Genomic DNA, 23,025 nt, shown 5'->3' with positions numbered 1-23,025 from the left:
ACTGCTTAGTAACAAACAGTGAAACTGAGTCGGTGTCAAGTTCAACACCTCTGAGGTTGTAAAGGAAAAGTGGTAACTTACCTGATGCAGCAGGGGAGGCTGCAACAGTATTGGGTGTTTGCTGTATCTCCCCACCATGTATCATGGGAAGGACCCCGCCTACCTCCAGGAGGACACCTGTACTGTTCAGGTGGCCAGAAGCCACAGCCATTTCACTCTCATTGACCTACCAGGGAAGAATAGAGGTGAAGGCTACACTCAAGCTTTCCTTTACTACCATTTCCCAACAAAGCTCCAGCAGTTGATCAAACTTCATGAGAACTAATAGTTAATATCCACGGAGAATAATTTAAGACTCAAGGGAAACTCTAAACTATAATGTTCAAAACTTATCTGACAAGAGTTCTCTGGAGAAGAGAACCAAAATAATTGTGATTCAGATACCTCAGGACCCATGGGTACTATCAACTTACTGTATTTTTTAAAAAGTAACATTTAATTAGGAGATCTTTTCCTCTTTTGAACTTTTATTCCCCATGTCACATTTTAGGTCCCAGGCACTCCCTTCCAAGTACTAAATCACCACAGCTCTCAAACACCCACAGAAGTCTCCATACCAGTCTGGGGCTAGTAGGCAGGAGGCTGCCCTTCTTCAAGAGCTCTGACAGCAGAGGGGAGGGGGGTGGAGTTGCTTTCTGTCCAAGCATCTTTTTCTGGGGTGAATCATCTGTTACTGGGGTCATGGGGGCTTCTAAGGGTGCAGAGCCTGGAGGAAGGGTGTCAGGAATCCCAGGAAACGAGGTGACTGGGGTACTCGGCAAAGTCCCAGGGGTTACCTAAGAGACAACAGAGAACCTTTATCTGACTTCTCAAACTATGGAAGGTTCCCTACTAATCTGTATGGGTTAGTGTGTCTAACTATTATTTTATTAGTCCTGAGTGGAACTGCCCAGAAACCCTCTATCCCTCCTGCTCTTAGCCATACTTTTCTTCCCCACAATCTTCTCCTTCATCCACTCAAACCCACAATGACTCAACCATCCCGCCCGACCTGCCTTTTATGAACTCCAGTATTACATTTAAAAGGATTTTGTCCCTTATTTCACAGGAATTTCATAAGACTAGTATGAAACAATTCCTTAAAATAGTTTTTTACCTATCTCTCAGAAAGGTCAAAAGCCTCAATGCTTTTAGGTCCGTTCTTATCTCAGAGCACAGAACATGGTAAATTAAGTCTTTAGCATTCAGATCAAGAGAGGAAGTTGCCTCTAGGCCAAAAGTGGTTTCCTCATCACTCAGCTCTGCCGGCTTATTGCCCCTTCACTTAATCAATTCCCACAGAAGGAAATATACTCACCCCAGAGGTAGCCTCTTCCATAGTGGTTGGAGTCAAGTCCCCAAGTGGATAATCACCTCCTGGGGAGGCAGAATCTATAGGAGAGCGAACCATCACAGTGGGTAACCTCCGGGGGGGTGTTTTTACTGCTTGACGAGCTAGAACATAAAAGAGAACAATGTCCAAATCTTCAAGATTAAATAAATGAAACTTGACACTATTCTACTATTATACAATAAAGGACAAACAGGAATGTTGCATTACTAAAGCAACACAATGAGTCTGAATTAGAAAGCTTTAACACTTCTGGAGATGGATAACTTTAGTATAATTTTTCCTAAGGGCAATTTTCACACTAAGCAATCTCCTTTAACAATCTCAAACTACTTAATTATCCCAAAGGTCCTTGGAGTGGGAAAGTAGTTTAAACACCCTTTAATATTCTCTTTAGCAACTTATTAATATTCTGCTTTCAAGAACAGGCAGGCTGGGTGCGGCGGCTCACGGCCATAATCCCAGCACTTTGGGAGGCCAAGGCAGGTGGATTACCTGAGGTCAGGAGTTTGAGGCCAGCCTGTGAAACCCTATCTCTACTAAAAATACAAAAATTAGCCGGACGCGGTGGCAGGCACCTGTAATGCCAGCTACGCGGGAGGCTGAAGCAGGAGAATCGCTTCAACCTGGGAGGCGGAGGTTGCAGTGACCCAAGATTGCGCCACTGCACTCCAGCCTGCACAGCAAGAGCAAAACTCAGCCTGGGGGAAAAACAAAAACAGAAACAGGCAAAGACCTCACTGGCTCACAGCATGTATTCCTAGAGTTGTAAATGCTTAAATTTTTCCCCTCATCCAATGACTGAGCTATTCTCAATCTTTTCACAGGCCCTTGATTTCTAAAACATTATGTTGAATATCTTCTTATCAAGCCTTTGTGTCTTAAAGTTAATTTAAGGTCTAGTGAGATCTGAGAACAACTCATGTTCTAGGAGTTTCTTCTTAGACATTAAGGGATGTTTTTATTCTGGTAGAAGAGAAAACTGCAAGCAAATTTAAATCAATGGATTCTATGTTATAAAACAGTCCAACTGTCATTAGCATGCAGTACTGTGCAATTAATTGCTAAACAGGTATACTAGGTCCAGCTTACCCTGATATGCAGCATCTGTAGCCTTCCTCTTTACTTCAGCCTCCTCTTCTTCCAATTTCTTTTTCCTAAACAGGGAATTAACGGTTGGATGCTAGACGGCTCTGGCTCCTCCCCAGAGTTCACAGAACCCTTACAAAGAAATATTTTTGAAAGGCCAGCACTTTCTGGAAGAAAGGCCTAATCAGGAATTCTAACCAGCAAAACAGGGAACTGGGGTATAGTGCCTAACTCACAGTTCTTCACCCAGGCAAACTATAGCCACTTTTAAGTTAGAACTAAGTTATGTTTTCATACTGAAATGTTCCATCACATTACCTTCTAGGACTCACTCCCCCCTCCCAGCCACCAAGCCACTCTGCGCTTTCCCCTTCCAGAATCTGTCTCAAGTCTAAATGGATGGCAGTTGGAGGAAATAAGCCAGATTACTAGAGTAGAAAAGAGGGTAAATAGAAAGAGGCACAGAAGAACAATATAATATAACCCACATTGCAATGTCATTGCAAAGCTCATCCAGTCTGCTGTCCATGTGTCCAGCTTGAATTAGTTCTGCATCTCTTTTTAGCCGTCTATAGGAAGAAAGAGAGGTAGGTAGACTAGGTTTTTTAATCTGCTATTTAAAAAGTTGCGACCAGTACAAGAAGACAGCCCCTATGTCTTTCTCAATCTTTTGGCATTCTCTCTGATAAGTACCTATATCTCTCCTGAGTTTCCTTTATCACTTTCTTTAGTTCCTCAACTCTCTCAGCAGTCAGTTTCCGAACAATGACATCTTCAACAGTTTCCACCACTTCTCCCTTTTCACCTCGTTTCCGTCTGTGGAAAATTGAAAAAAAAAAAAAAAATTCATATTCGAGTAAGAGAACATTTATCCCCTCTCCTGCTTGCTTTTACCACTTTTATATCACCCAGTATTATAAGTAAGTATAAACCAGAATTCCTCAATAAATACTCTCCACTAAAGAAATTTGGCTGAAGTACCTGGCTTTGTACTCACTTTGGTGTCTCTGTAGTCTCTAAAAGCTCCGAGTATTGGGAAGCACAATGCTATAAAAAAAGTGAAAATGTGATGAGCAAGCCTGGAAAGAAATGACCTTTCAAAGTTTCAAGAGATTAGAGTAAGATTTAGAGAAGAGAGCTATATGTAAGATGGGAGTGGTTTACTAGGAGGGCAAGTAACTTTATAATCAAATCAGTTCAAAATAATCAAAACAAGACACAGAAAAAGGGTCTTATGGACTAGAGTTTGTGCATTTGGGGAAAGGCAACCTAACTGCCAATATTTATAGCTAATATCTACTAAGTAGTTATCACATGCAAGGCACTGTGTTAAATGTTTTACATGTATTACCTGAATTCACAACAATCCTGAAGCAACTCTTATCTCTATTTTACAAATGAAAAAACAGAGGATCATGGCCCAAAGTTTTTAGATGCAGTAATAATGAACCCAGATCTAATTCCCAAGCTTGGGCTCTTAACTGTTATGCAACACCAGTAAAGAAAGGTCTAATATGATCATACATGGATGGATTAGCAAACAGTAGGAAAAAGAAAAAGGTGTATTCTCAACTATTTTTCCACATCATGGTATAAAAGCTTTGTAATTAAAAGTCAGGGCCTGGCAGAGAACCTACTTTACAACCCAAAGACTGCTCTAAAAGAGCACTTGCTTGGGAACTTACTTTTTGAGAGAACCAGTCTGGAGGGCGGCCAGGTTCTGCAAAGGGCTTGATTGCTCTGCTAACTGATACCCTACAAAATGAGGAAAGCTTTATTACACATCAAGCAGAAAATAACAGGAGAGATGTGCTGAGAGTGCAAGGCTTGGAGTTCAAACTTTGGAATAAAAAAGATGCCAATGGCCAGGCGCGGTGGTTCACGCCTGTAATCCCAGCACTTTGGGAGGCCAAGATGGGTGGATCACAAGGTCAGGAGATCGAGACCATCCTGGCCAACATGGTGAAACCCCGTCTCTACTAATACAAAAATTAGTTGGGCGTGGTGGCACGCACCTAGTAGTCCCAGCTACTCAGGAGGCTGAGGCAGGAGAATCTCTTGAACATGGGGGGCGGAAGTCACAGTGAGCCAAGATCTCGCCACTGCACTCCAGCCTAGAGACAGAGTGAGACTCTGTCTCAAAAAGAAGAAGGAAAAAAAAAAAAAAAAGATGCCAATGAATGCGAGGTGCGCAATGGGCCGTGCGTATAATCCCAGCACTCTGGGAGGCAGAGGTGAGAGGATAGCTTGAGCCCAGGAGTTCAAGCCACCCAAGGAGACCCCATCTCTACTAAAAAAAAAAAAAATTGACAAGGTGTGCTGGTGTGTACCTGCGGCCTGTGGTCCCAGTTACTTGGGCAGCTGAGGTGGGAGGATCCCTTGAGCCCAGAAGTCAAGAGGCTGCAGTGAGCCCAATTCATGCCACTGCACTCCAACCTGGGTGACAGAGTGAGACCACCCACTCCGCCATTCAAAAAAAAGAACAGCATGTATAGTATATAATCATGTGTGTTAAAAAATGACGGAGATGAGGAGGAAAAAGAAAGTATTTATTTGCTCACATAAAATTAATGCTGGAGAGACACAAGAAACTGCTAACACCAGTAGATGGGGGGACAATAATGCGAGGAAGACATTGCATATAATTTTGAACCTTATGACTTAGTATCTGCTGATAAAATAATAAAATTTAAAAATTTTACTAAAGTATTCTTACACTATTTTTCTATGACTGGGCGTGGTGACTCAGGCCTGTAATCCCAACGCTTCGGGAGATTGAGGAGGGCAGATTGCTTGAGATGAGGAGTTTGAGACCAGCCTGGCCAACATGGTGAAACCCCATCTCTACTAAAAATACAAAAATTAGCCAGGCATGGTGGCATGCACCTTTAATCACAGCTGCTCGGGAGGCTGAGCTAGGACAATCGCTTAAATCCAGGAGGTGGAGGTTGCAGTGAGCTGAGATTGCGCCACTGCATTCCAACCTGGCTGACACAGCAAGACTCCATCTCAAAAAACAACCAAAAAGAAGGATTCTTAACACTATCTAATAAAAATGTGAGGAAATATACAGATTAAATTCTATTTCAAACCAGTTTACCTGTTTTGTTTAAAAATGAGCTTAGTTTATATATATACACATATATGTATATATGTACACATGTACACACATCTGTGTATATATACACACACACACGTATGTATATACATACACACATATACACACAAATATATGTGATGTGTATACACACACGCACACACACACAAATACAGTTTTTGTTTAGACAGTATCTCACTTTGTCACCCAGACTTCATGGCACAATCATAGCTCACTATAGCTTCCACCTCTGAGGCTTAGGCAACCTCCTACTACAGCCCCACCCAAGTAGCTGAAATCACAGATGCACCATCATGCCTGGCTAATTTTCTTTTTTGTAGGGAACAGGGTCTCTTATATTGCCTCCCTGGCTCAAGTCATCCTCACACCTCAGCTTCCCGAGTAGCTGGAACTATAGGAACACACCACCAAACCGAGCTAATATTTTTATGTTTTTTTGTAGAGACACAGTATTGTCATATTGCCCAGACTGGTCTCCAATTCATCATCTCAAGTGACCTGCCTGCCTTGGCCTCCCAAAGTTCTGGGATTACAGATGTGAGCCACTGCACCCAGCCCCATTCTATTCTCTAGTTCTGTGAGGTCTGTAATTTTTCCTAGATTCCACATGTAACTGAGATCATACAGTATTTATGTGTCCGGCTTATTTCACTTTACATACTATCCTCCAGGCTCAACCATGGAATCACAAATGGAGGATTTAACTCTTTTTTATGGCTCAATAGTATTCCATTGTGTATATAAATATATATGTGTGTGTGTGTGTGTGTCTGTATCTCGTATTTTCTTTACCTATTCATCTGTTAACGGATAATAATTACCTTAATTATAGATAGTTTCACAGATGTATATATATTTCAAAAGTACCGTATCTTATGCTTTAAATATGTGCAGTGGCCGGTTGTGGTACTCACGCCTGTAATCCCAGCACTTTGGGAGGCCAAGGCAGGTGGATCATCTGAGGTCAGGAGTTCAAGACCAGCCTGGCCAACATGGTAAAACCCCATCTCTACCAAAAAATACAAAAATTAGCCAGGCATGCTGGCGTAGGCCTGTAGTCCCAGCTACTCAGGAGGCTGAGGTGGGAGAATCACTTGAACTTGGGAGGCAGAGATTCCAGTGAGCCAAGATTGCGCCACTGCACTCCAGCCTGGGCAACAGAGTGAGACTCCACCCCCCCCCAAAAAAAGGTGCAGTTTACTGCACATCAATTATATCACAAAAAAGTTGTTAAAAGGGAAGGAATGTGACCTTTCTTACCAACCCCCTTCCTTCTTGTTGCATGGAACAAGGATGTGATAGCTGAAGGGCAAGCAGCCACCGTGAACCATAAGATAACCAGAAGATAAACTATGTGCTGAGGAAGGTGGCACAGAAAAAGAAGATCCTGAGCCTCTAATGTCACTGTGAGGTTGCTATGAGAGCTGTGGACTGCCTAGACTTCCTGTATGTGTGACAAAAAATAAACTCAAGTTTTTAACCCATTTCTTTGTTGCGGTTGCTCTTTCTATATAGTGTTTTTGTTTTTATGGTGGCCACGTATTACTTCAGAAATTAGATTTAAAAAACAAACAAGGCCGGGCACGGTGGCTCACGCCTGTAATCCCAATAGTTTGGGAGGCTGAGGCGGGTGGATCACCTGAGGTCAGGAGTTCAAGACCAGCCTGACCAACATGGAGAAACCCCATCTCTACTAAAAACACATGGTGGCGCATGCCTGTAATCCCAGCTACTCGGCAGGCTGAGGCAGGAGAATCACTTGAACCCGGGAGGTGGAGGTTGTGGCGAGCCGAGATTGCACCACTGCACTCCAGTCTGGGCAAAAAGAGCGAAACTCTGTCACACACACACACACACACAAAATGCTAGAAAGCATGACAATCAGCAAAGTACTGAATTGTTTATAAATGTGGCAAGACAGTTAAATTCATAATGGATGATGCAAAAAAAAAGGGGGGGGGTGAGGGGCTGATACCAAGAAAGGTAAAATGATGACATTTCTAGGCTGGGCACATACAATCCTAGCACTTTGGAAGGCTAAGGTGGGAGGATCACTTGAGCCCAGGAGTTCAAGACCAGCCTGGGCAACAAGTGACAAAAAAAACAAAAAATCAGCCAAGCATGATGGCAAGGGTCTGTAGTCCCAACTATTCAGGAGGCTAAACTGGGAGGATCACTTGAGGCCAGGAGTTGGAGACCAGCCTGGGGAACATAGTGTGACCTTGTCTCTACAAAAACATAAATAATTAAAAAAAAAAAAAAAAAAGTCCAGCCTGGGCAACATGGCAAAACCCCATCCCTACCAAAAAATACAAAAATGAGCCGGGGGTGATGGCATGTGCCTATAGTCTCAGCTACTCAGGAGGCTGAGGCCGGAGAATCACTTGAACCCAGGAGGCAGAGGTTGCAGTGAACCAAGATTGCACCACTGCACTCCAGCCTGGGTGACAGTGAGACCCTGTCTGCAAAAAAAAAAAAAAAAAAAAAAGCAAACATAATAGAGTTACTACATAACCCAGCAATTTCACTCCTTGAATAAAAAACTCAAGAGAATTAAAAACATTGTTCACAACATTGTACACGAATGTGCATATCATCAGCATTATTCATAATGGTCAAAAAGTGGAAACAACCCAATTGTCTATCAAGCGATGGATAAACAAAATTTGGTATATTCATACAACAGATTATTATTCAGCTAAAAAAGGAATTAAGTATTGACATATGCTATATAAGAATGAACCTTAAAAGCGTTATGTCAGCCAGGCACGGTGGCTCACTCCTGTAATCCCAGCACTTTGGGAGGCCGAGGTGGGCTGATCACGAGGTCAGGAGATCGAGACTACCCTGGCTAACACAGTGAAAGCCCGTCTCTACTAAAAATAAAAAAAATTAGCTGGGCGTGGCAGCGGGCGCCTGTAGTCCCAGATACTCAGGAGGCTAAGGCAGGAGAAAGGCGTGAACCCAGGAGGCGAAACTTGCAGTGAGCCAAGATTGCGCCACCGCACTCCAGCCTGGGCAGCAAAGCAACAGTCTCAAAAAATAAAAAACAAATAAAATAAAAGTAAAGAAAATGTTCTAAAATTAGATTGTAGTGATGGCTGCACAACTGTGAATATACTAAAAACCATTATATTGTACATCTTAAGTAGGTTAATTTTATAGTATGTGAATTATATCTCAATAAAGCTGTTTTAAAAAAAAATAAAGACTGGGCGCGGTGGCTCATGCCTGTAATCCCAGCACTTTGGGAGGCCGAGACGGGTGGATCATGAGGTCAGGAGATGGAGACTATCCTGGGTAACATGGTGAAACCCCCTCTTTACTAAAACAATACAAAAATTAGCCGGGCGCGGTGGCGGGCGCCTGTAGTCCCAGCCATAAGGGAGGCTGAGGCAGGAGAATGGCTTGAACCTGGGAGGCGGAGCTTGCAGTGAGTGGAGATGGCGCCACTGCACTCCAGCCTGGGTGACAGAGCGAGACTCTGTATCAAAAAAAAAAAAAAATACAGCCGGCCTGCTGGCTCACACCCGTAATCCCAGTAGGTTGGGAGGTTGAGGTGGGCAGATCGCTTGAACCCAGGAGTTCAAGACCAGCCTAGGAAACATGATGAAACCCCCAACTCTACAAAAAAATACAAAAAATTAGCTGGGCATGGTGGTGTGCACCTGTAGTCCCAGCTACTAAAGAGGCTGAGGTGGGAGGATCACTTGAGCCTCAGACATGGAGGTTGCAGTGAGCCAAGATCACAACACTGCACTCCAGCCTGGGCCACAGAGTGCAACCCTGTCTCAAAAAAAAAAAAAAAAAAAAGGCCGCACTTTCAGAGGCCGAGGCGGACAGATAGATCATGAGGTCAGGCGATTGAGACCAGCGTGGCCAACATGGTGAAACCTTGTCTCTACTAAAAATACAAAATTAGCCAGGCATGGCCAGGCGCAGTGGCTTATGCCTGTAATCCCAGCACTTTGGGAGGCTGAGGCCAGTGGATCACCTGAGGTCAGGAGTTCGAGACCAGCCTGGCCAACACGGCGAAACTCTGTCTCTACTAAAAACTAAAAAAATTATCTGGGCGTGGCCGCACCACTGCACTCCAGCCTGGGCGAGAGAAGGAGACTCTGTATCAAAAAAAAAAGGGAAGAAGAAAAAGAAAGCCTACTTACCGCTTAATATGATTAACTATAGAAATCTACCAATGTGAAAGAGTATCTAACAATTTCTAAGACCCAGAAAAGCTGACATCCTAGATATCTTACCAATTTTGATCTCCACTTCTCATGACAGAAGATGCTAAACACAGCTTCTCTCGGATGGACCATGGCTCTGTGGGGCCAGTACTCAGCAGCTTGTGTTCTGGGGGAAAAAAAAAAAAAAAGCCTCGGAAGCAACCACTGAGACTGTAGCGCTAAGCTCCAAAATCTCCAAAAAGAGGACTAAAAGCCTAATACAAAATATTTAACTTGTTAGGACAAAGTGAGCTACTATCATCAAATCTTGATTTTCACCTCTCCAAGTGAAATACCACCAGTGACCGTGGTACCAATTTGTTGCATGTGAATTATTAACATTTTATTTCTTAAAACGCCACGGCTTGAAGCTCCGCTTTATTAAAAAATTGGGAATGTCAGATTAGGCAGTTCTCCCTAAAAGCCCAGTTTTAAGAATACTGGACTTTATTCCAGTTTGAACTTATTCAGGGCTTATTTCCCAGGAACCCGAGCGGCCAGTCCCTCCTACAACCCCGCCTCCCTCTTAGCATAAACTTGTTTACTTCTCTCAGATCCTCTACTCCAAACGTCGGGCCTAAAAGACATTTTCAGTCCACTAAAAGAAAAATGGCTGAAATCCCCGAGATGCAATTTCTTGAGTGGCAAGAAAAGCTCATGGTTAAAAGGCCCCACTTCCACTGCCTCACAAACGTCGGACAGAAAATGAATGGCTCTTTGAGGTGCCGGTTACTCCGTCTGGCTCATAACATCTTTTCGTCTACAAGCCCAAGTTTCTAGAGTGCTTTTACGGTTACCCCGAAGAGCTCCTAGTTCACTAAGCTGCTTCTCTCACACTTCCGCTCCCTCCCTGAGAAACAAGACCCCAGATTTCTGGGCCCCCAAATGTTGGTCTTCACGATGCTGTGGAGCGCAGGTGTCTGAAAACCCTGGGCTCTCAAGCAAACCACTTCTCCCACTCCCTAAGCGTGTAACAAAAATATGGTGCCTAGCCTCAGATCTACAAAGGCCTTTCATGCAAAACCTGCTCAGATACTCACTCCCCGTTCCCGTCGCCATCTTGGCCCCGAAGTCTCCAACCCTGAGGAGAGACTGTCTGGTAGGGCCGAAACCCTGGAATTCTGGGAAGTAGAGTACCGGCGTTGGTTCGCGGTGCCTCCTGGGAAATGTCGTATTTTCCCCTAAGACAAAGCAAGCACCCTAAACCAGTTATCTTGTGCACTCCTTTTAAGATTGTTGCTAAAGAAGGACAGGGGTTGGCGGCTGAAGCCTCAAGATTTCCTTTAGGGTTCTTAGGTAAGAAATGTCTAAGGTTCAAGGAAAAGGGTTAAGTTGGAAGAATCCCAAGCGAAATAACTCCTAACCCGCGACAGTTGGTAACCCCGACCCATATTTGATCTGAGAGGTCAAGCGGAAGCAAACGACTGGAATTCCAGTCAGACCCGCCCCCTTTCCTTACGCGGATTGGTAGCTGCAGACTTCCCTATCTCATTGGCCGAACGAACGCAGCGCGTAATTTAAAATATTGTATCGGTAACAAAGCTGCACCTCGTGGGCGGAGTTGTGCTCTCCGGCTGCGAAAGTCCGGGTTCGGCGACTAGGTGTGAGTGAGCCGGTACCCGAGGAGGAGCAAGTGGCACGTCTTCGGGTGAGTGTGCGGCTGTGCTGGAGCCCGGGTTACCAGCTCTTGCCCGCGCGGAATAGGCTTTAAGAAATCGGAACTGCAGCCATCTGTTTTTCTCTTAATGCTGCATCTCTGTTCTCACGGTGGTCCTTGGGGTTGAGGTTAGAGAAGGAGCCGAGGGATCCTGACACCACCCCCACAGCACCGGCGGGCGAGGTGCCCTACTTTGGGCCTGGCCTTCTGCTTTTGGAGCCAGATTTTTGTGGACTTCCGTTCGCGTTCAGAAATGCCACCTCAAACTTCTCTCAATAGTTCATTAAGTGAACTTCTCTCATTCCCTTCCCCTTTGCCGATAATTAGAGGGGAAAGGAAGTAGGGAGCGGGACCCGGTGTCCTGGAGCAAGGGACTTATTACCTAAAATTCGCGGCCCCTTCTGTCCCTAAAGGTTCTTCTCCCTGCCCACTTTTTGGTCTCTTTTTAGACCTAGGCTGCCCCTGCCGTCATGTCGCAAGGGATCCTTTCTCCGCCAGCGGGCTTGCTGTCCGATGACGATGTCGTAGTCTCTCCCATGTTTGAGTCCACAGCTGCCGATTTGGGGTCTGTGGTACGCAAGAACCTGCTGTCAGACTGCTCTGTCATCTCTACCTCCCTAGAGGACAAGCAGCAGGTAAAGGAACTGGGGAGTGGCTGGGGCAGAAAGTGATATCCTCAGGTCAATAGTTGTCCATACAGGGTAGTATGAGGTCAAAGACTAGCAATCCTGAAGGTCTGAGAGATCAATTCAAAATTAAGGGCATGTAGGACAAAATGGCTACGAAAAGAAAAAAAAAAATTAAGGGCATGACAAGTAAAAAAAAATTCTAAGAGTTGTGTGTCCAGAAGAACTATTATTTGCATTGCATTAATGAAATACCCTCAAGTGCATGCTCTCAGTTAATCTCTCAGGGAATAATAGTTATCTCTCCTTGTCTTGAGGCCCAGTTGTGCCAAATAATTTGCACAAGGTCATATAGGCATTATGTAAGTGGAATGTATGTTCAGGTTTTGATCGTATCACCATAGCTTCAATGTGTTGTAGCTTTCCTGCTAGGCCAGGGTTTCTCCATCACAGCATTGTTGACATTTGGGGCTAGACAGTTCTTTTAGGGATCTGTCCTGTATATTGTAAGATGTTTAACAGCATTCCTGGCATCTACCCACTAGATGTCAGTAGTGCCTTCCCATTTGTGACAATCAAGAAATGTCTTCAGGCACTTCAGGCATTGCTTAAATGGCCTTTGGAGTGGAAGTGACCCTGGTTGAGAAACACTGTACTAGGTCCTATGCTAAACATTAACATACATTGTCACTGTGCTTTTATAGAGTTTCTCTTAGAGACTTAAGTTCCATGAGAGCGTGGTCCTTGATGATGTCTCTTACTATGGACTATCAGAGCTTCTCAGTTCCTAGGCCATAGTAGGTAGGCACTCTAAATATCTGCGGGTTTTTTTTGTTTTTTGTTTGTTTGCTTGTTTGTTTGTTTTTGAGATGGAGTGTCGCTCTGTCGCCCAGGCTGGAGTGCACTGGCACAATCTCTGCTCATTGCAACCTCCGCCTCCGGGGTTCAAGCAGTTCTCCCTCCCTCAGCCTCCTGAGTAGCTGGGATTACAGGCACCCCCCACCAAGCCCAGCTAATTTTTGTATTTTTAGTAGAGACGGGGTTTTGCTGTGTTGGCCAGGCTGGTCTGGAATGCCTGACCTCAGGTGATCCGCCCCCCCTCAGCCTCCCAAAGTGCTGGGATTACAGGCGTGAGCCACTGCACCCGGCCTCTAAGTATCTGCTGAATTAATAACATGGGTGCTATTATTAACTCCATTCTACAGATGAGGAAATTGAGGCAAAGACTTTCAAGAACTCATAGTTCAAGGTCTCATAGTTATTAAGTGATGGAATTGGGACTCAAATTCAAGTGTGTTTGCCTCTGCTTTGCTTTAATGTCACATGCAAATTTTCATACCAGTCAATAAATTCTAACTCAGATCACTGGTGTGGCAAGCCAGGTTTGCAGGATAATGATGAGACAGGGAAGGGTGACAAAGTAGGAAAAATGTCCATGTGGGTTGGAGTGATTGTGGAACCAAAGAGTAGGTGCACAGAGACATTTGAGGTGAAATGGGGTACTGTTATCATGGTTCCTAGAAACTACTGTTTGCCCATTTGCTCGGAGGTAACTGCTGAAATTAATCTGTGGTTCTGGGCTGGAATTCTGCCACAGGTTCCATCTGAGGACAGTATGGAGAAGGTGAAAGTATACTTGAGGGTTAGGCCCTTGTTACCTTCAGAGTTGGAGCGACAGGAAGATCAGGTAAGTGTCTGAGAAGGGAGGATTTAAGGTGAAATGATGCAGTACAAAAGATTCCCAGGAATGCCTTTTGTGACAACTGTATTTTCTCCCTTCTCAGGGTTGTGTCCGTATTGAGAATGTGGAGACCCTTGTTCTACAAGCACCCAAGGACTCTTTTGCCCTGAAGAGCAATGAGCGGGGAATTGGCCAAGCCACCCACAGGTTCACCTTTTCCCAGGTATGAAGGGTACTGGTTTGTGAACAAAGGACCAACATGTAAGGGCAACTTTATTCCCTCTTTAGAGGGAAAGCTTCTCTACCTGACTGTGAGTTCCTTGTATATGCACACCTACAATTTTGAGGGCCCTAGTTATGTGTTAGTCAATGTGTCAAGCAACATGTATATCAATTCTGAAAAATTCTATTGCTATTATCATTATTTCCTTATTTTCCTCACAAGGATAGTGTGACTCAATGAATGTAATATTGCTGAAGCCATGTAGCTAGTCACTGGTAGAGTTAGGACTTGAATCTAGATCTATGTATCTGCAAAGCCCACGCTTGTGGGCCATTATATTGCCCCATTGTGTGTGCAGCATCAGGCCTAGGGCATAGCACTCCTTAAGTGTTTGTTGATTTAGTTGAAAGATGGACTAGCAGAGAGTATCTGAGTCCTCAATGTTTACGGAACAGCTGGCAGCACTGCAGGGAGAAGCTGCTTGAGTGGTCTCCAGAGCCAACCACTCAAGAAGGAATATATCTGCTGGCTCTGCACAGGAGGCAAGTGGGAGATGAAGGATAGGCCTCTAAAAAACTGGGTCTCTCTCTAGATCTTTGGGCCAGAAGTGGGACAGGCATCCTTCTTCAACCTAACTGTGAAGGAGATGGTAAAGGATGTACTCAAAGGGCAGAACTGGCTCATCTATACATATGGAGTCACTAACTCAGGGAAAACCCACACAATTCAAGGTGAGTAGTAAGACTTCACAGGATTCCTGATTGGCTGGTAATGGTGTTATTTTTACCTTTTGAGACTCTGAGTTAGGGGAAGAAGGGCACTTGCCTCAGCTGGCCATCATATGCCTCCAGGTACTATCAAGGATGGAGGGATTCTCCCCCGGTCCTTGGTGCTGATCTTCAATAGCCTCCAAGGCCAGCTTCATCCAACACCTGATCTAAAGCCCTTGCTCTCCAATGAGGTAATCTGGCTAGACAGCAAGCAGATCCGACAGGAGGAAATGAAAAAGCTGTCCCTGCTAAATGGAGGCCTCCAAGAGGTAAAGCATTGATATCCATGGCAGTGGGGGCAGGGGGTACAAATCTCAGGGAAGTTTTGTGATTACCTTCTCCCTGTGCCCCTCCAGGAGGAGCTGTCCACTTCCTTGAAGAGGAGTGTCTACATTGAAAGTCGGATAGGTACCAGCACCAGCTTTGACAGTGGCATTGCTGGGTTCTCTTCTATCAGTCAATGTACCAGCAGTAGCCAGCTGGATGGTATGTACCATGACTGGGCTCTGCCAAGAAATAGTAGGAACTCACCCCCTGTTCCTAATAGCTGCCAGGAGTACAGACCAGAGGTTGCAATCTGAAGTGTGCCTTCCAAGGCCCCTGCAGGCCAAAAGAGAGATGAACTGCTCTAGATTGATGCCCTATACATTGGCTTCTTCCCCAGAAACAAGTCACCGATGGGCACAGCCAGACACTGCCTCAGTACCTGTCCCGGCAGACATTCGCTTCTCCGTCTGGGTCTCGTTCTTTGAGATCTACAACGAACTGCTTTATGACCTATTAGAACCACCTAGCCAACAGCGCAAGAGGCAGACTTTGCGGCTATGCGAGGATCAAAATGGCAATCCCTATGTGAAAGGTAAAGGAACATGGGGGAAGCTGGCATGAACGCTGGAGGGCAACTGGGGAGAGACTGGCAAGAGTTGGATGTTCCCATCTTACACCCCTCTCCTTTGGCCCCAGATCTCAACTGGATTCATGTGCAAGATGCTGAGGAGGCCTGGAAGCTCCTGAAAGTGGGTCGTAAGAACCAGAGCTTTGCCAGCACCCACCTCAACCAGAATTCCAGCCGCAGGTGAGTAGATTGTAAGAATAAACTCTTCACTATGTTCCAGGAAACATTAGTCCTCTGCCTGGTTATGGAAGATGTGCAATGACTTTTTGTTTTTCTTAACTTCCAGTCACAGCATCTTCTCAATCAGGATCCTACACCTTCAGGGGGAAGGAGATATAGTCCCCAAGATCAGCGAGTAAGTTTTTCCATTTAGAAATGTGGGCTTCTTGGCCATACATGATAGTTGGGAAAGCATGGAGGAGGTCCTTAGGGGAACTACTTGTTCTCCTTCTTTGGGTACAGAGATTTAGTGGGCCATCCCCTCTCCAGAATTACAAAAAGGGCCAGAAGGCTCAACATGTAAGGCCCTTATGTCAGGTCCTGTGCATCATTCTAGGCTGTCACTCTGTGATCTGGCTGGCTCAGAGCGCTGCAAAGATCAGAAGAGTGGTGAACGGTTGAAGGAAGCAGGAAACATTAACACCTCTCTGCACACCCTGGGGCGCTGTATTGCTGCCCTTCGTCAAAATCAGCAGAACCGGTGAGCTTTTGACTATAAGCCCTGGGTTCAGAAATTTGCTAAGAGACTTCCTGGTCACCAGTGGGGATGGTGCTAGGATACCCAAAGGACTGGTGTTCTGCTCACAGCTCTATTATCTCTGATTCTCTGCCAGGTCAAAGCAGAACCTGGTTCCCTTCCGTGACAGCAAGTTGACTCGAGTGTTCCAAGGTTTCTTCACAGGCCGAGGCCGTTCCTGCATGATTGTCAATGTGAATCCCTGTGCATCTACCTATGATGAAACTCTTCATGTGGCCAAGTTCTCAGCTATTGCTAGCCAGGTGAGAAGCCAGAGGTGTGATGGGTGTGCTCACTTGGAACTAGTAACTCTAAGAAAGCTCCTAGGGACTACTTACGGAGTCAAGTTAAGATATTTTTTTTTCCTCTAGCTTGTGCATGCCCCACCTATGCAACTGGGATTCCCATCCCTGCACTCGTTCATCAAGGAACATAGTCTTCAGGCACCCCCCAGCTTAGAGAAAGGAGCTAAGGTAGACGCAGGCCTTGATGATGACATTGAAAATGAAACTGACATCTCCATGTATGGCAAAGAGGTGAGAATACAAGAAAGCTTTAGTGTAGCAGCTTAGTAGCTACACATTTTTCCATAGTGCCTTCCAGGTAGGCTTGTGCCTTTTGAGGGCATGAGCATCTGATGACCTCTGACATGTGTGTCTCTCCTAGGAGCTCCTACAAGTAGTAGAAGCCATGAAGACACTGCTTTTGAAGGAACGACAGGAAAAGCTGCAGCTGGAGATGCATCTCCGAGATGAAATTTGCAATGAGATGGTAGAACAGATGCAACAGCGGGAACAGTGGTGCAGGTACTAGCTGAGTGACCCCTCTTGCTCTGTCACCTGGGACAGAGGGTGGAAGTAAGGAGTTAGGTGGAGTTGTGCCTCAAGATCTGTTCCCCAAGTTCACTCCTCAGAACCTTCGCTTACTTCTCTTTTCTCCTGTTTCTGACAGTGAACATTTGGACACCCAAAAGGAACTATTGGAGGAAATGTATGAAGAAAAACTAAATATCCTCAAGGAGTCACTGACAAGTTTTTACCAAGAAGAGATTCAGGTGAGTTGCCCTGAGCCAGCTCCAATTAGCTGCTCAGATTTCCATCACTAGCTTGCCTGAAGTAAAGCGATTTTATAAACTACTCCAGTAAGGGCAGGAATATAGAACTCCCTTTTATCTATTATCCATAGTGCTTTGGGTTCAACCTATGTTTGGTGAATTGATTAAGGGTTCAGTTAGCCAGGAAATCGTATTAAGTGCTAACAAAAGGTTTTCAAGGGATCAGTGTCACAAGTGCTTTGTTTGTTCAGTCATCTGTCTTGGCAGTATTTTTCTGGCTCTGCAAAGAATTGTGCTCTCTGCTTCCCTCTTAGGAGCGGGATGAAAAGATTGAAGAGCTAGAAGCTCTCTTGCAGGAAGCCAGACAACAGTCAGTGGCCCATCAGCAATCAGGGTCTGAATTGTCCCTACGGCGGTCACAAAGGTTGGCAGCTTCTGCCTCCACCCAGCAGCTTCAGGAGGTTAAAGCTAAATTACACCAGTGCAAAGCAGAGCTAAACTCCACCACTGAAGGTGAGGAAAGAGACAGGCAGGAAACGTAACAGTGGTTCAGGGAAGAGCTGTTATTCAAACCCAGGCCCTCTAACTCCTGCTGTAACATCATTTCCTAAACTGCAAGCTACATCCCCCTGACATTTCAATCTAGGATGCACATAGCCTCACTTTTTATATTTGCTGCAAGCTACTGTTAGTTAAAGAGGTTAGTCCAAGGCTAAAAAAAACCCCACATATTTTAAGTTTCCTGTTTCCTTCCCTCAGAGTTGCATAAGTATCAGAAAATGTTAGAACCACCACCCTCAGCCAAGCCCTTCACCATTGATGTGGACAAGAAGTTAGAAGAGGGCCAGAAGGTAATTAAATTTCTCTGTTTACCAAACTCTTACCTAAGGTAATTTCCCACATGCAACACTCTATCACTGGTTCATGTGAAGACAAGATGTTCGTTGTGCACAGTTCTGGAAAGTGGCTATTTCACTCAGCTGACTAGCCTTTCTAATTTTACTTCTCTTCAAATGGCTACCTGACCCCTCCAGATCATTATCCTGGTTGCTCTTGGCTACAATATGATTCCTACTTCCCCTTTTTCAGAATATAAGGCTGTTGCGGACAGAGCTTCAGAAACTTGGTGAGTCTCTCCAATCAGCAGAGAGAGCTTGTTGCCACAGCACTGGGGCAGGAAAACTTCGTCAAGCCTTGACCACTTGTGATGAAATCTTAATCAAACAGGTTAGGGCAAATTATATACCCACTTCTCTCCTACCAGCCCACTCCAATGTATATGTGAGAAAGGAAAGAGGACCAGAAGAAAAAGGTAAAGATTTTTAGGCTGAATTTATAGTGAGAGCAGTATATTTGCAAAGTAAAAATAACTATTCTTTGTTAAGCATTTACTAAGTAGCAGGCACTGTGCTAAGTAATTTATAGGCATTGTCTGTCACAGTCACCTTAGGGAAGTAGTTACTGTCATATTTCATCTAAGATGCTACTGATTATAAGAAACCATTATTTTATGTACTACTAAGAAAAAAGTAACAATTTAGCTATGACATTTCTCATCAGTAAGATGCATCCTGATTCCAGAGATATTAAAATGTTAAAATTGTATATCTTAAACTAAACTCAACATTTAATTTGATATCTAGAGACTGAAGCACTTAGAAATTAAATTTACTCAAGCTACCTTATGTGTTAGAAGATGGCCTATTCAGCACTGCTTATGTTTTGTTCTCAGAAAAATGTCCCCTTATTCAGTTATAAGCTCTGACCTTAAAGAGTTTTAATCTTTTAAAAAACAGTTGTTAGTAACTAGTAATGGATGGTATATATTACCCTTAGCCCTCTCGTTTCTCTAATATACCAGACAAAAGTGTTTTCTCTAACTTGATTGATCTTCCTTAGGACCAGACTCTGGCTGAACTGCAGAACAACATGGTGCTAGTAAAACTGGACCTTCGGAAGAAGGCAGCATGTATTGCTGAGCAGTATCATACTGTGCTAAAACTCCAAGGCCAGGTTTCTGCCAAAAAGCGCCTTGGTGCCAACCAGGAAAACCAGCAACCAAACCAGCAACCACCAGGGAAGAAACCATTCCTTCGAAATTTACTTCCCCGGACACCAACCTGCCAAAGCTCAACAGACTGCAGCCCTTATGCCCGGATCCTACGCTCACGGCGCTCCCCTTTACTCAAATCTGGGCCTTTTGGCAAAAAGTACTAAGGCTGTGGGGAAAGAGAAGAGCAGTCGTGGCCCTGAGGTGGGTCAGCTACTCTCCTGAAAAAATAGGTCTCTTTTATGCTTTACCATCAGGAATTATATCCATGATGCAATACTCAGACACTAGCTTTTTTCCCACTTTTATATTATAACCACCTATGTAATCTCATGGGTTTTTTTTTTTAATTTACTTCTATGGTTTCTATGCACACAAAAACAGTTATATTAAAGATATTATTCACATTTTTTATTGAATTCAAAATGTAGCAAAATCATTAAAACAAATTATAAAAGGGGCAGAAAAATTGAGAATCAAACATCATTCTGGACCATGGGAACCTTGAAAAGGCATGGCAGTAGAGACCAGTAACTAGTATACAGCTTGCTTAAGAAGGCTTAGTAACAGATGAATTCAAGTCGTATTAGATATTCTAAACCTTCCTTAACATAAGATGAAGTGTCGGCCAGGCGTGGTGGCTCACGCCTGTAATCCCAGCACTTTGGGAGGCCGAAGCGGGCAGATCACGAGGTCAGGAGATCGAGACCATCCTGGCTAACACAGTGAAACCCTGTCTCTACTAAAAATACAAAAAAAAAAAATTAGCCGGGCATCGTGGCAGGCGCCTGTAGTCCCAGCTACTCGGGAGGCTGAGGCAGGAGAATGGTGTGAACCCAGGAGGCGGAGCTTGCAGTGAGCCGAGATTGCCCCACTGCACTCCAGCCTGGGTGACAGAGCGAGACTCTGTCTCAACAAACAAACATATGTTAGGAGGTAAAAAGGTAACACAAAATCCTGGGAATAAGAATGAAATCTGGACCCTGAGCTCAGAATGATCCATAGCATCTATTGTGCAAATATATTACGCAGCTATTATAGCATATTACCTCCTGCTGCACATACATGCACAGACCTGAAACTCTCTAAGAGCACCATAAGAATGATTCCCTTTACCTCATCTAGATAAAGGCTGAAAAAAATGTATTCTGTTGCAGATGGGAGGGAAAAAAATAGACAATTACATTGAAAATTTATTAAAACAGACCAGCTTGAAGTGAGTTTATTCTTGTCTGTATAATCACAATGTTATTTCCAAATGTCTGTGAAATTATAATCCTATTTCCTTGCTTTGCTTTGGTAGGAGTATAGCTAACAATATAGCCATCTTTTGCCCTCAGTAAGGGCTATCAGCAATTCCAAGCTCTGTGAAATTCTTTCTGCCCTTCTTTTATTCAACTCTAGTAAGTTACTTCCAATTTGAAAGCTTTTAGAAGACACCCAAAACTGTTTTGGAAGATTGTCTCCCTAGAGTGAAGTACAAATGGAGAGCTCTATTCCATTTAAACCTAATCTCTGACATCAGAATAAGGATCATGCTCAGCAAATCCAAGAGCAAGGTCATTTGTATCCATTGCTCTGACTTATTCCTAGGGTCCTCAGTGCCCTACTGCTAGCTGAGTGTACAGCGGCAGACCTTCCTCCTTTCTTTCACTCTCAGCAGCATTGAAACTGTTCCTGTAGCATTGCCTGTGCTAAAGTGCTATAAAAGCGATTTTCTTGGGGGCAAAAAAAAAAAAAAAAAATTCAGAGAAGAAGGCCAAGATCTATAGCCACTCTCCGGACATAAGTGAGATAGAAGTACTTCTAACTGGCAAGATAATGTCTTTTCCTGCCAGTATTCTGTCAGTCGGCCTCTGAAGGTAATTATACAAGCTGTCCCTATGGAGCTGTTGCCATCTGTAGAAACAAGAAGAGCTGAGGTCCTTGGAACAGACGTGCTGTTCTTTACATGGAGGTAAGGCTTAATTAAGATGGGTCTAACAATGTGCTGGCTTGACAGTAGCCAACTATGGCGTGACAGAAGACAAGTTGAGTGGAGAAACTCTGCGTGTGGGGGTGTTGTTAGCAGAGAGTGAAACAGGCAGGAAAAAGGGAGCAGGCACCTCGGTGGTAGGAGTCTCGCCTTGGTTCCGAAGCTGTAGGATTTGCCGGAGTAAGGCCTTACCTTCTTCCCGGGTCTGCAACAAAGTCAGGCAAATGTTTCAAAACATGTCCAAGGCTAGTCTCAAAAACAAGTTATTAAGATGCTGATATGCAAGTTCCACAGATCAAGGCAGGCAGGTAGGCTTGCTTGTTTTTTTTTTGAGATGGGGTCTCACTGTGTCACCCAGGCTACACTGCAGTGGTGTGATCAAGGCTCACTGCAGCTTCAACCTCCCAGGCTCAAGTGATCCTCTCACCTCAGCCTCCCGAGTAGCTGGGACCACAGGCATGCACCACCAAACCTGGTGAAATTTATTTTTTGTAGAGACAAGGTCTCCCTTTTTTGTCCAGGCTCATCTTGAACTCCTGGGCACAAGCAATCCTCCTGCCTGGCTTTCCACTTAAATATCTTATGTTCTAGCCTAAAATTCAAACCTTTTATTAAAGAACTGATACTCACATCATTGAAAGCACAACACTTTTGTGCACAAGTTGAAGCTTCATCCCACAGTTTGCACTTAAAATAGTACTGGGCCAGATAGCGAAAAGCAGTGCTTTCCTCTAAGTGTTCTACTATTTCCTAGAAAAGGAAAGCAAAATGACTGAGGTGACAGCAATAATATCAGCAACACAATTCTCACGCTATAATACATACCCCACAGGAATAGATATCTTGGATATATTTGATGTAACACTGGGCAGCCTGTTCTGACTCAGTCAACTGTTCATGAAGCCTACAAAAGAAACTGGTCTTTAAGTACCAATGATATCCCAAAGCAACTTAGTGAATAAAAAAAGTAAAAGTACGGCCAAAAAAAACAATACATAGGTAAGTATCAATTTTAACATAAATGACACTCTTGGAACTAGAATAGTATTAGATGTGATAGTTACTGTTATCAAAGCTTAGAATAATTACTCTGCTCATGATGGAAGGAGAGTTAGTAAACAGTAATATCTAAGCTAGATAATACATCCTTGCAAAAATTATCTAGTAATACCCACAGTAAGGTGGCTCATGCCTGTAATCCCAGCACTTTGGGAGGCCAAGGAGAGCAGATCACTTGAGGTCAGGAGTTCGAGACCAGCATGGTCAACAAGGTGAAACCTCATCTCTACTAAAAATACAAAAATTAGCCGGGCGTTGTGACACATGCCTGTGATCCCACCTACTCAGGAGGCTGGAGCACGAGAATTGCCTGAACTCAGGAGGTGGAGGTTGCAGTGAGCCAAGATCACACCACTATACTCCAGCCTGGGCCACAGAGTGCGACTCTGACTCAAAAAAAAAAAAAAAAAAAAGCTGGGTGCAGTGGCTCACACCTGTAATCCCAGCACTTTGGGAGGCCAAGGCAGGTGGGTCAC

General features: G+C 44.3%; 3 protein-coding genes across 6 annotated transcripts in view; 1 reads left to right on the top strand and 2 right to left on the bottom strand.

The window, feature by feature from the left end:
* The window catches only part of BRD8 (bromodomain containing 8), a 41,195-nt gene extending 30,128 nt beyond the window's left edge, over positions 1-11,067 (bottom strand). For 3 of the 4 annotated variants that reach the window (XM_033181099.1, XM_033181101.1, XM_033181102.1), the window contains exons 1-10: positions 10,864-11,067; positions 9,854-9,950; positions 4,165-4,234; positions 3,477-3,526; positions 3,173-3,295; positions 2,968-3,048; positions 2,483-2,547; positions 1,358-1,494; positions 618-836; positions 82-226 (exon numbers count right to left, since the gene is read on the bottom strand). In XM_033181099.1, coding sequence (XP_033036990.1) covers positions 82-226; positions 618-836; positions 1,358-1,494; positions 2,483-2,547; positions 2,968-3,048; positions 3,173-3,295; positions 3,477-3,526; positions 4,165-4,234; positions 9,854-9,950; positions 10,864-10,882 — 1,006 coding nt within the window. In that variant the 5' untranslated portion in view covers positions 10,883-11,067. The remainder of the gene's footprint in view (positions 1-81; positions 227-617; positions 837-1,357; positions 1,495-2,482; positions 2,548-2,967; positions 3,049-3,172; positions 3,296-3,476; positions 3,527-4,164; positions 4,235-9,853; positions 9,951-10,863) is intronic. The other variant, XM_033181100.1, reaches the window with a different exon arrangement.
* A 161-nt stretch (positions 11,068-11,228) lies between these two features.
* KIF20A (kinesin family member 20A) lies at positions 11,229-19,984 on the top strand. Its single transcript, XM_033181103.1, has 19 exons — positions 11,229-11,471; positions 11,930-12,115; positions 13,704-13,793; positions 13,891-14,010; positions 14,603-14,741; positions 14,862-15,049; positions 15,137-15,266; positions 15,445-15,639; positions 15,744-15,855; positions 15,962-16,030; positions 16,232-16,375; positions 16,509-16,674; positions 16,783-16,947; positions 17,078-17,217; positions 17,363-17,465; positions 17,780-17,978; positions 18,225-18,316; positions 18,555-18,692; positions 19,365-19,984. Exons 2-19 carry the CDS (start codon positions 11,951-11,953, stop codon positions 19,680-19,682), a joined length of 2,673 nt encoding a protein of 890 aa, XP_033036994.1. The 5' UTR covers positions 11,229-11,471; positions 11,930-11,950; the 3' UTR covers positions 19,683-19,984.
* A 723-nt stretch (positions 19,985-20,707) lies between these two features.
* CDC23 (cell division cycle 23) overlaps positions 20,708-23,025 on the bottom strand; it is a 35,543-nt gene continuing 33,225 nt past the window's right edge. The window contains exons 14-16 of the mRNA XM_033181104.1: positions 22,316-22,394; positions 22,121-22,240; positions 20,708-21,695 (exon numbers count right to left, since the gene is read on the bottom strand). Of these exons, the coding sequence (XP_033036995.1) occupies positions 21,525-21,695; positions 22,121-22,240; positions 22,316-22,394 (370 nt within the window). The 3' untranslated portion in view covers positions 20,708-21,524. The remainder of the gene's footprint in view (positions 21,696-22,120; positions 22,241-22,315; positions 22,395-23,025) is intronic.

Source organism: Trachypithecus francoisi, unplaced genomic scaffold (genome assembly GCF_009764315.1).
Source record: "Trachypithecus francoisi isolate TF-2019V2 unplaced genomic scaffold, Tfra_2.0 Lachesis_group2, whole genome shotgun sequence".
NCBI classification, from domain to species: Eukaryota; Metazoa; Chordata; class Mammalia; order Primates; family Cercopithecidae; genus Trachypithecus; species Trachypithecus francoisi.
Note: the sequence above shows the minus strand (reverse complement) of the source record. Positions and strands in the feature narration are given on the sequence as shown.